Source organism: Melozone crissalis, unplaced genomic scaffold (assembly GCF_028551555.1).
Source record: "Melozone crissalis strain CALT ecotype California unplaced genomic scaffold, PUWL_Pcris_2 ptg000081l_1, whole genome shotgun sequence".
NCBI lineage: Eukaryota > Metazoa > Chordata > Aves > Passeriformes > Passerellidae > Melozone > Melozone crissalis.
In genome coordinates, this window is record NW_026535858.1 from 15,828,157 (window position 1) to 15,840,442 (window position 12,286).

The 12,286-nt window shown below is 38.9% G+C and overlaps 1 protein-coding gene across 2 annotated transcripts in view; it reads left to right on the top strand.

Annotated features, from left to right (window-relative positions):
- Nucleotides 1-12,286, top strand: part of EHBP1 (EH domain binding protein 1) — a 206,711-nt gene that overhangs the window by 132,082 nt on the left and 62,343 nt on the right. For both annotated transcript variants that reach the window (XM_054290233.1, XM_054290234.1), the window contains exons 14-15: nt 1,341-2,255; nt 4,199-4,342. In XM_054290233.1, the coding sequence (XP_054146208.1) occupies nt 1,341-2,255; nt 4,199-4,342 (1,059 nt within the window). The remainder of the gene's footprint in view (nt 1-1,340; nt 2,256-4,198; nt 4,343-12,286) is intronic.

Sequence of the window (12,286 nt, forward strand, 5' to 3'; positions counted from 1 at the left end):
ACCAAGAGGATTTAAAAAAAAACCCCACATAATTGTTGGAGTTTTTTTCTCTATTCTTTTTAAACTAAAGAAATTAAGGAAAAAATGTAAAGTTCAAGAGTTGAAGCCAGTGATGTGTGTAACTGTTTCCTTGTGAAAGGACAGTTTTCTCATCCATGTCTTAAATTTAGCATCTGCTTTTGTTCAAAATAGCGTAGGATCCACTGTGAACATTGTAAGGCCCTTCAGGAGATGCTGAAAAGGAGCTGCAGGATTCCTGGGGGAGGAGAAGCCCACATGCTTTAACTGAGTGCATCTACGCTAACAGGAGGCCTTTTAAAGACTTCCTTGAAACACAATATTGTCTTCCAAGGTTAATCCAGGATAGTAATAATTAATTGTAAATTGAGAAACGGCTTTAATTCTTCAAAACTAGAAAAACCTGATGCACCAAGCCCACTCACTTAAAGGGCCAGCAGTAAAAGAAGACAATGTGGCCTCACAAAGTGGGAGGCTTGCAACTGTTTTGCTTTTAGAAAGTAAAGTGAAATGGGAATGATTTTCACTCTCTCTTTCTTATACATTTAGCATCAACAAATGTTTTTAAAATGCATTTGCTTGATGGATTAATGTGATTTATGTCTAGTGTGAAGTAATCTGTGGTGGTGTTCCTTTTGACTATCTGGACATAGTTTTTCATCAGCAGGAATCACTGCAATTACATGACCAATAGAACGCAGAAGGTTGATCATCAATGATAAAGCTCAAGATGGATTAGTGTCGTGTTTCTTATATCTTTGTTCCTTATCTTAAAAAGCCATCCCGAGTTCCTTTTTTTTCTGGTCCAGCTCTTAGACTTTTTTTGTTTGATTGTTTCCTGCTACTTGAGTGAGAACCATTTAAGATATTGGTAGGGTTTCCTAGTGCAAAAAGAAGGGCTTTCAAGCTGCAGTTTCATGAAGAGCTGTTTACTCATAGAAGTCTCACAATTTTGAGTAAGAAAAGATTTTAGTATAGTATGGCATTGAAGTATGTTAAAAATATGTTAAAAAATGCTATTTGAGTGTTTTTGCTGGTTACGTTCTCTCAGTCTGCTTTGCTCGGAAGATGTCCTGGGACATGTGTAGAAGCCATCAGGACAAATCAATGAGCTGGATGTTGGATGGTGCACCAAAAAGTAGTAATGACTATAATGAAGCCAAAAGAATAATAAGTAACAGAGTCAGAGCCATGTTCTCCCTGTAATATTTAATGTGTTTTAGGTTTGCTTATTTTGACCGAAACTTCCACTTGCATTTTTGAGATGTTATGATGGGTAAGAAACTGCCACACTCTGATCTTTATTTTGTCTGTCTTCAAAGGCCTACGACGGGTTTGCCAGCTTGGGAATATCGCGACTGCTGGAGCCTTCGGACATGGTTCTGTTGGCCATCCCTGACAAACTGACTGTTATGACCTATCTCTATCAGATAAGGGCACATTTCTGCGGCCAGGAGCTGAACGTGGTTCAGATAGAGGAGAACAGCAGCAAGAGCACATACAAAGTGGGCAACTACGAGACGGACACCAACAGTTCTGTGGACCAGGAGAAGTTCTACGCGGAGCTGAGCGACCTGAAGCGCGAGCCCGAGCTGCAGCCCCCGGACAGCGCTTTGGCCGACTTCGCCTCGCAGGACGACTCCGTGTTCGTCAACGACAGCGGCGTCGGCGAATCCGAGAGCGAGCATCAGACTCCCGATGACCACTTGAGCCCAAGCACAGCTTCCCCTTCCTCACGCAGGACTCGAAGTGACACGGATCCGCAGAAATCCCAGCAGAGCTCCGGGAGGACTTCCGCGTCGGAAGAAATCGGGAAGTGTAGCAGTACAGATGCAACACAAGTGCAGCCTGTGTTGGGAAGGAAGAAATTGCTGATAACTGACACTTTAGACTTGAGTGACTTAGCACATGTCAGTGATCAAAAGGAGGATATGTCTCCCACAGTTGCTTGTGAAGATAACAACAAGAAGAGACACCAGAGCTTAGACAGTACCCCTGGTTTCTCGGAGCAAGAAAAGCTGGGATGTATAGGATCCACAGAGAGCAAAAGAGCAGATCCCAGTTCACCTGTCACAAAACCAAGTTTATCTCCTACTTCTAAGCCAGGATACTCCTATAATATGGATACAGATCTTGCAAAGAAACCACATGCTTCTCCGAGGCAAACAGAATCTGATTCTGACAGTGATGCCAGAGCAGCTTTAAATCATGCAGATCAAACTGCTAAAACAGCCCAGGTAAGACATTTGTGTCTGTGAATTAGGATGGAGGTGCCGTTCAAGTTCTTTCTCTGTGTTTGTAATTTACACCAAGTCTTCAGCATAAATGATGAGGTGAGCAATGTATTTTTGGGCAATAAATATTTTGCCTGAGAAGTAGGTGATGCTGCAAAACAATCATTACACAAAAAATTTACAGAAATTGTCCCGCTGTTGATCTTTCCAATCTCTCTCCAATTAAAGAAATTTGTGTTCTCAACTATCTCAAAGATGGCTCCAAAGCTTTTGCCACTGTCTGTTGCAGCTCATTTCCTCTGAGTGTTGCATACTGAAGCAAAGACTGGAAATAGATATCAATTCATTAGGAAATAAAAAGCTTTGAATACCTTAAAATTTACTAAAGGTAATTCAGAATCTTGTCTGGGAAACCACAGAGTCTCATGAACGTAGCCAGTATGGTGAGGTAGAAACTCCAGACTGCTAAATTATGCTGCTTTCCATTGAGTGGCCTAAGGCATGTTACTTCAACACAATATCATTTTCCTTTCTATAAAGATAACAGTGTTTGCCCACCTACCTTGCAGATTTATTGTGAGAGTAGAAGTTGAATATTATATATATGCTGAGTATTATCAATAAATCATATAATCATAAAAATATGTAAAACATGTTAACACCTCCACTTACAAAAATGCCAAAATAAGCTTATAATTTTACCCTTGTGAAGAATTTTCTTGAGTTTGGGCTTTGTGCCATTAGCTCTGGTAAGGAAAGAATATATCTAATCTTCTGATAGTATGAATTGCTTCAAATATTTTTATGGGACTTTTTTTCTGAGTAAGCACCGTAAAGATGATTTTATTGCAAGAGAAAGCAGTCTATAGATGAGTGATAATGGCCGAATATAGGTTCCAGAGTCAACTAATTTCTTTCCTTTAATCAATGAAGTCTTGTGAGGTTTCTAATCATCATCCTCATCATCATCATCATCATCATCTTCTTTGTGTACTGGATGAAAAAGGAACAGCTTGGCCCATACAGAATAAAAGAGCAGGAGGAGGCAGGATTTGTTCTCTATGAAGATTTTCATGGACAAAGGTGTTACAGGCCAAGAAAAAGCAGGAGTTGACTTTAAAGGCAGTTCTTTGTTGTTAATTATTGGTACATTTGCATATGGCAATAAAATCTCAGATGTGAGGCTCCCTCTGAACCTACACTCAGTTGTTGCTTAGAGTCAACCACCTCCATTTCCACGTGGTTGTTGCAGGAGCACAGCAGGCAGCGCCTGTCCCAGCCCTGGCCCATGGAAAGGCCTGGAGATGCATTTTCCCACTCTTCATAGTTGACCTTGACTAAGAAACCAGCCCTTGGGAGTGTGTCTGCTCATGTTCTTGTGTTGTCTGTGCAGAACCCCCTTTTGATATTTCTGCTCTTAAAGTAGGCTCAGTCTTTTGTAAGAAGGGACTTGTGCATATTCATGAATTCAGTAGAAGCAGATATTTTTGGAGGGTTTTTTGCCTTGTACCCAGCTTCTTTGTGTTCAGTTTAAGTTATAAGTGAGTGGTACCCATATAAGTAGCCAACAAAGCATTTTTGTTGTAGCCATATTTGCATACATATTAAAGTAAATAAGTAAACACAGCACGTTTGACATGGCTTCTGTGAAGCCATTTGGGTTTTTTCCACAGTTGCAGTTTAAAGGCATTAAATGTTGATAGAAATTAAGTTTTAAGGGGAAGGAAGAGAACTCGAATTTACATTATAAAGGACTACAACTTTTTTTTTTTTTTTGCATTTTGATCATCTTTTCATTTCTATAAATGCTCTGTCACCTCATGAAGACATAATTCATGTGGGTCCTGACCTGTATTGTATAGGAAGGCCGCTGGCTATTAACTACTGTATAAACCTTCAGTGCCCTGAGGCTGCCTTGCTGTTAATTATATTTCTTTATTTTTAAGCAACGTATGTTGTCAAGACAGGAAGAACTTAAAGAACGAGCGAGAGTTCTGCTTGAGCAAGCAAGAAGAGATGCAGCATTAAAGGCAGGGAATAAACAACTAAGCAGTACCCTCATCCCAGCCCGCAATAAGCAGCTGAACGATGTAAGAAACATTGGCCACTCTTGCAGTTTGCAGAGTTAACATGCATTGTGTGTGCTGTCGTGGGGGGAGGCATGTCCTTGCAGAACATTTCTTCTCTATGTTTGGTGTGTCGTGTGTCCTTCATTCACTTCTAAAACCTGTTTCTCCTGATGTTATGGCCAATAGAAAGGTGTCTCCCACTTCCTTGGAAGCAGAAGTCTGGGAGCATCTTCTTTCATTGGCACTGCAGTTTCTGGTGGGATGAAACTCAAACATCACTTGTTAAATGATAGTGAAGTAATTTGTGCTATTTCTGATTGCTTCTCTTTCAGTTAATGTAAATAATTTCCTTGAGCCTCTGATGTGAGCTCCTAGCTGCTTTAGAAGTGTTGTTGCAGTGAATGGAGCTGCTTGTGTCAGTCTTGTAAAAGAGTTGATGCAACAATTCCTTTTTATCACCAAAGTTGATTATGCTGGTGAAGGGGGAAAGTTGAGCTGGAGAATGAGCTCCAGTGTTGAAGCAGCTGTGGTTGCATCTCCAGTGGCTTCCATGGTGACCTGGAGGATCCCTACTCTCTGGAGTATGAAAGCTAATTAATTTTTATGCAAACCTTTGCAATGCAGGTTTTGTGATTCTAACTATTGCACAATAGAGACTGTACTGGCAACTGAGTGTGTAAATATAATGAAAAATAATGATACAGAGAAAGGCTGGAGTCTTTACAGATTCCCACCTTTCAGAGCCGAGTCCTGAGGGGCAGATTCTCCTCTTTACAGGAATGGGATCATACAATCAAAAAATGAAGGCAGTGATTTAACACATTTCATTTTATTTTCTTAACTCTCTTGGATCCTTGCTGGTTTTTCTTTTTTGTAGAAATTCCTCTCCATAGACTAATACTTCATTTTACTTTGAAATATGTTAATATACACAGACAAGTCTTATTTGTGTACTTGTTTAATGATATATAAGATAATTTTTCTTATTCTTTTTTTTAAGTTTTTCCTAGATATGTATATTTTAGTATAAATTTCACTTTGGATTTTTTTTTTAATTATCTTTTCATAAAGAAATTGGTATTAGAGGAGAGTTACTATAGGCAACTACACAGGCAGAAACAACTGTAATTAAAGTTGCCTAATGTTTTTTATTACAAGCTCCTATTTTCAAAGGTTTTACAGCTTTGCTAGTATTTCATTGTTTGAGCTGAAATCTTCCCTGTCAGCTCTTCTGTCTTGGGGTAATATTTTAAATTTTTTTTTAACGTCAAAAAACCTGATCACATCTTTCTCTGTATTAGGTTTGACAAAGCATTGTTTTATTCATATTAAAAATAGGTAAGATTTGAAAATATGGTTAGATTCCCTTGAAAAATCTGTTCAAAACAGTCAAAGTTGTGTTAATACTGCAGTCTTGTCAGGGAGCCTTGAAGTTCAGAAAAGTTCCTAAGTGTCAGTAAAAATTGTCTGCATGGACACTGCCCAGCAAGAGCATCTCTCACCATTGCTCTCCTAAGGACCGAGGCCCCTTCTGGTGCAGGTCATAGGATTGGGAATCAGAACTTTCTCTTTTAGCCCCAAACTCCTGCTAGTGAAATCCAAACAGGAGTGAAAGGAGCTGCCCCAGTGGCATACAGAGAAGAGGTGCCCTGGGCAGGTGGCAATGTGAAGTTACACAATAAGGAAGTTGGTGTCCAGGCCATGAAAACCAGCTGGAGGGTAGGAGATGGTGATGTGTTTTCAGGGTGAGAGTTGGGACTGCCAGATTACCCACAGGACCTTATTTCTAATTAATTCAAAAATTAATTAGAAGCCTGCAGGAAAAGGAAGGGCAGTCTTTTAGGGCAGCTTGGCAGAGGTAAAGTTTCTTGCTGCCTCTGTCAGAAGCTCAAGGAGAACTGTCTTGGAACAAATGGTCCTGGCCCATGTGAAATCTGGGCACTCTGTAGTGGGCACTCTTAACTTGAGTTGTTTTCACATAAGAATGACAAAAGCTCCTCATCTCTGAAGTGTGTTGTGGAGATGTGATTTGGAGACTCTTACAGTTGGTATATAATAATATACATTATATAAAGCTGTGTATAACATGTATGTATATGTTATATACATATCCCTACATGTGCATATTCTGAAGGAGAATGCATGTGTGCATCAGCATATATAGGTGTAAGATAAAACACATTGATTCCTGTTTTCCTTTAACATACTTGATATTAGTAGAGATGAGGCATTTCCATTTGATGTAGTTTTGCCAGTTTTCTACAGATCATTTGATTGTTAGCATATAGCACAGACTTATTTCTATTCATGGCTTTTTGGTCATTAAGGTTAATAATAAGAACTTGGACTCAAAGCAGTGTTGTATGTCAGTGTGCAGTAATGTGTAGTAGTGTGTTATCCAAATGAGAGTTGTGATAATGAGAATCAGCATTTAGTGGTGAAAATTGGACGAGGCTCATTTTCAGGATGGATTGAGATTCAAAAGAAAATGGTTTGAAAGAGGAAGATCTAATTTTAAATAAGAAAACTTTGAAGAGATAGTTCAGGGGCAATACTTTTGAAAGTAACTCTTGAAGTTTGCAATTGCACCTTTTTTGATACCTTCTTAGAAAGAGCTTTAAGCGCTCTAGTCTTTCAGACCCTGCTGTCAGTCACCCCAGCTAAGAGAAGCCTGTGGAGTCCTTAGTGACTTTAGAAAAGTCTCATCTCCTGGGCCTTGCTGTTAGCACTTTCCATGTGTCATGTGAGAACCAGGGGTTTCTGCTTTCCCAGTGAGAGCAGCGCTCAGTGTGTGGGCATGAACAGTGAGCATGGTGAGGATGGGCAGTGGCACTGCTCAGGGTGAGCATCAGAGAGGAAATTTCCTACATACAGGTTTATTTGGTGTGTGCCCACCTTATTTGCTTAGTAAAAGTCAATTTTGAAAAAAACAGTGTTCCTGTTTCTCCTCTAAGCACAGAGTACAGCCTCATTTCTCCCATTTCTTCCCTCCTTGCAGCATGGTAGAAATTTTTTCAGTGTTGTGTCTGCTTATTTGGTGCTTCTCAGAAGCCTTCAATCTCAAGCTGTATGCATGCCAGACAGCATGTGGAGGTATGTGTGCAGGTATTTGAAGTCTTAAGAGGAGACTGCATTGATCAGAACCTCCTTGAAATCATGCTCATGGTTTGGAAGGATCATAGCTGTGTCATTAAAATTGATGCAGCCCTTTGGAGACTGGAAGAATTAGCTTAAGAGCTCTGTGAAGAGAGTTACTGATCCCCTCGTGGATCCCTTTCTCTATGGTAGATTTATAAACAGCTCAGCCTTTCTGCTTGCTTTCTTGATGTATGTGTGCATGTGGTGACTCTTTTACGAGATGCTTCTGTCATTTGCAATCTGATATAGCCGCTGTAATCACTTAGCTTTTAACCAGGAGAGCCTTTTTATTAGCTTACTCATTTTTATTTAACTTGCCTTTTCTCATGGTGAATATCACAGGGCTGGAAGGGACATATCTGCTCCCTCCAGATGCTGTAAAATATCAACCTGCAGTGATGGTTGTTAGCAGTGGCAGCTGGGCTGGAATGTGATGTTGGAAAAGGTGAGGAGACTGGAGCTGGGCTATGAGACCTATCCAGCAAAGTGACAGGCTAGAGGGGACCACACGGAGTGGGAAATATTTAGAAGCCATGGCCTTAAAAGGCCTTTCCAGGAGGGGAATCCTCATCTGTAGAACATGGGATGGAATCTCTAATTCTTGAATCTCAGCATAACTCTGCTGTCAGCAAATATCTGTAAAGGCTGTTGGCAAAATCTTCTTATTTTCTTTTAGTGACTGGGCCACATAAAGAATGGAAATTTACTGCAGCTGTCATTTACTCTCCAAACTCAAATGGCTATGGTTATGGAGTCAGCATGATTACAGAGAATGGAATTAGGAGTTAAGAAATGCACAGGCAACTTTAATTAACCTCCTTTGTGTATATGCATTATGATGTAGTCTTTAATTATGTGATCACATACTATTTTCCCCAAAGCAATTGTGTCTCATTTTCCTCAGAGGATAGAGGTGATGTAGAAGGCTGTTTGTCCAGAGGACCTCTGTGCTTTTGATTGCAGAAATTGAAAGGTGTACAACAAACAAAGCAGGGACTGTGAGGAGTGAAAAGATGAGGTCATGGTAAAGGTGCTTGAAAAAATTAAATGTAATTCTGCCTTTACCTGAGTTCCTGGTCAGTGCCACTAAGTCTTTTCAGCCAAATGTCCCCCAGGTGGTCATTATTTTTTGTGTCCTTCCTTTCTTGATCACTTTGAGGCAAAAGTTTGATTTGCAGATACATTGAGCATCCAGGTCTGTCAGGGAAATCAATTGGAGCTGTGCTTGAGATGTATAAATGGCTATAAAGCTTAGTATGCTAAAAAAAATCCAACTAATAGGCTTCCCAGAGCAAGCACCCAGTGATAGATCCTTTTAGCTGGATCTCTCCCTCTCAGTTCTCATCAGAAGAGCAGGGTAATAACTCTTCCACGGCTTGTTGTGGGAAGGGAATGTGATTAATGCTCTTGAGGCTCTTAAATACCATAGATGTGGGTGCTGTAGAAAGAAATCAAGAAATTAACAATTCTGTCTTCAGAGCAAGATGTGAATATTGTGGTGTAAAGAATAATCCTACGTGTTGATGGGCATGCATATTGAACAGTGAAAATAAACCAAAGTATTGGGTAGAACACCACTGGGTAGAGCTTAGGGCTGGGCTGAAGACCAGGAGATAGTGAAAGTAAAAGGTGCTGCCACAGTTAGGCTCTGTTTTAGAGGATACAGAGCAGGATGAAAATTAAGATTATGCCCACTAGCTTTATTTCTGGCATCTCCTAAATCCTGTATCAAATTATTTTAATTTGTTTTTGTAAGGCAGACAGCTGTAGCAGGGAATGCCGTATCTAATGGAATTCATGAAAAGTGCTCATCTGGGAAAGGATGTGTTTTTCTCCCTACCAGGGGCTACAGATAGTTTCTAAAGTTACTTGGCTTTTGCATGAGCCAAGGATTCCTCCTTGGTGAATTTAGGTGCAGGACTGGGCCACCCATATATGGATTTGGCCGAAAATTTTGCATATTTATGATCTGGCATAGATTGGTGGATGCAGGAGTTCAATAGCATGATACCTGGAGGGAATCACTCTGTCTTCTGCCTTTTGTGAAATAGGAAAATAGTAATTCTTTCTTCAGAGCAGCATTCGAGTCACTAAAAATTGTGAGTGACTCCATTTGAACAATAAGAATTTAAAACCAGAATAATATGAACTGACTTGGGGGGGTTTGGAGAATAATCCTGAGGCTGCTGCTGTGCTTAATTTAACTGTTGCTATCCTGATTTCTGTACAGAGAAAGATTTGGGTTTAATTATCTCTGGTACCATTATTTTATATTTATTCAAGCTGAATGACAGCAGGAGCTGCCTCAATGTGTATATATTGAAAAAAAAGAAAGAAAAAGCAGTGTCAATGATGTTCAACTCTTTTAGTAGATTTTGCAGATACAGAGTACCTCACTGAAAAGCTGTCTCCTCCAAACACATGAACACTGTGCAGAGGGCAGAGGAATGGGCTCTGCCATGAGATTGTTTCTCCTTGCTCAGAATACTGCTTTTTATTACTCCCTTGCTCAAAGGACTTGTTGCAGCTGTATCTAATTCATTTTTAATAAGCTCTTTCTACTTCAGGTGTCAATCTGTTGTGCTCATTACTTTTCATTTTCATAAATATTTGAGTGCAAAATGATAACTTTTTTTTTTTTGCATGCACCAGACTAGTGGAAATGGAAGTTCTTTTTAGAAAGGCTTCAGAAAGTGACAGAATCTGAAAGGATATGAGTCTTTATGATCTTTAATTTTGGCTGCATACATTTGCAAAGATACGGGATATGCTGACTGCAATAAAATAAAAACAAAGAAATATTTTAAATGTTAAAAGACCTGCTTTAATAAATGATCCCATTTATTGATCATGTCCAGCAATAATTTGGTGCCTCTCTGAACTAATAAGCTCCAAACTGTCCAAACTTACCTCCAATAAGTAAACTGGAGCCAACATGAACAGAAGTGGTATCAAAAGCAAATTCAGAGTAGGCAGCAAAAATAGAATATTTTATTTTGATTGAAAGATGTCTTAAACTCAAGGTAGCAATGCGAGTGTTCTTTCCTCCAATTATATTTTCAGGTTCTTGAAAATGAGTACAAAATAGCTTTATTTAGTATTTTTTTCTGTGTCAAACCAGAATCCCTACTTCTGTTGCATTAGGAAAGGTATCCAGTTCACTGCTGGATTTTTTGTAGTCTCCTCAGTTGGAAAATAAATGTCTGTGATTGAGGTGGTTGTGTTAATTCATTTAAGCACTCTCAAATTATTATTATCTTGTTTCTCTTTAAAAAAATACATTAAGACCTGATCTTTATTAATTAAACATCTAGCATGAATTTATTGAGGTGTAGGACTTTGCAGGTGGCAACCTTGGTCTTTTAATATTAATTGGAAAATATTGATTGAAAAAAGACTAGTCTGTCATGCTGATAATTGCAACCCGATTTAGATATGATCGCTAGATCTTCCCAAGATTACAAAGAAGGAGTTACCATTTAATTGGTAAAAAGATTGAACATTATTTTGGTAATCCCTGAGCTTTGGTAACTTATTCCCTGTTGTTCATTTATATGTCTTGTCTGTATGCCACTAAAAAGTGGTTAAATATGGTGTAAGCTGATAAGACTATGCCGTGGAGTATTTACATTTAATGAGCATTCTAAATTTTATAGTTGTTTTAACAATATACTTTTCTTTAACTGGAGGAAAGACCCGCTGACTGAACACTTCAAACCCGCAACTGATCTGATATTTACTTCTTTATAGTGACACACTAAGGTTCAGATAGTCTGATCTCAATTCCTTGACGGCAAGAGCAGGCAACTTATTTTATTTAATGTTCCTCAATGCCTGAAAAAAAAAAAAATCAGTAACTTTCCAAAGAGGTTCTACATCTTTTGACTTCATATTTGGTCTGTTTAAGCACTTTCTTAGCATGAAGTTGTGATATTTCACTGTACAAAAATATTGCTGTAGACAAGTCCCTGACATAGCTGGGAAAATAAATCAATTAGTGCAAGTAAAGTAATTTTTAAGAAGAATTAGTATGTACTGTCAGTTTTATAGCAGGAAGGATTTTCTGAATAAAGCATAACCTTTGATAATGCATGACAAATGTTAGCAGTTTCAGTTTTAGGTACAAATACTTGAATTTCTCAGCTGATTTTTATTGCTGTTATCTCTATAATATGTATCTGTTTACACCAGTTAAGGATCTGGCCTAAATATATAAATTTATTTATTCTGTGGCTGTAAATTCAAGGTGCTGCACAGTCTGCAGCCGTACCATTAACTTGCACACTGACAGAAAATAGGCTGGCAATCTATTAATGGAATTTTAAGATCATCCGAACAAAATTAGTTCCAAAATTTCAGTGTCTTCTATCCATTTTTAAATATTAGGGGTAAAAAAAAAAAAAGAAGTGTCTGTTTCAGAGCTATCCCTTTGTGTGCAGAGTGAGACCCGGGTTTCTCAGCCCCTGGAATGCTCTTTTTCTATCGCTGCTAATAGCTGTGGACGTTTTCCGTGTGGATGTTCAGTACACGCTGTTGTGAATCCCAGGATGATATCGCCATTACTTAGAGCTGTATTTTGCATTGCCTATTCTGTGATTGCTCAGCATGCACAAGGGTAGAGTTAAAATCTTTATTCATTTCATTTAAAAATGTTTCTTTTGTTCTCCTTATCGTGTTCTGGCTTTCCCAAGGATATATGCCTTGAACGAAAAGTCACATGTGCATTACTAATTGTGTGCCATTGTATTTACAGTTCCTAGTGGTGGCACTGTGAAGCTACTAATTCTTTTGCTTCACTTGATGTAAAATAATCTGAGTGTCTTTGAT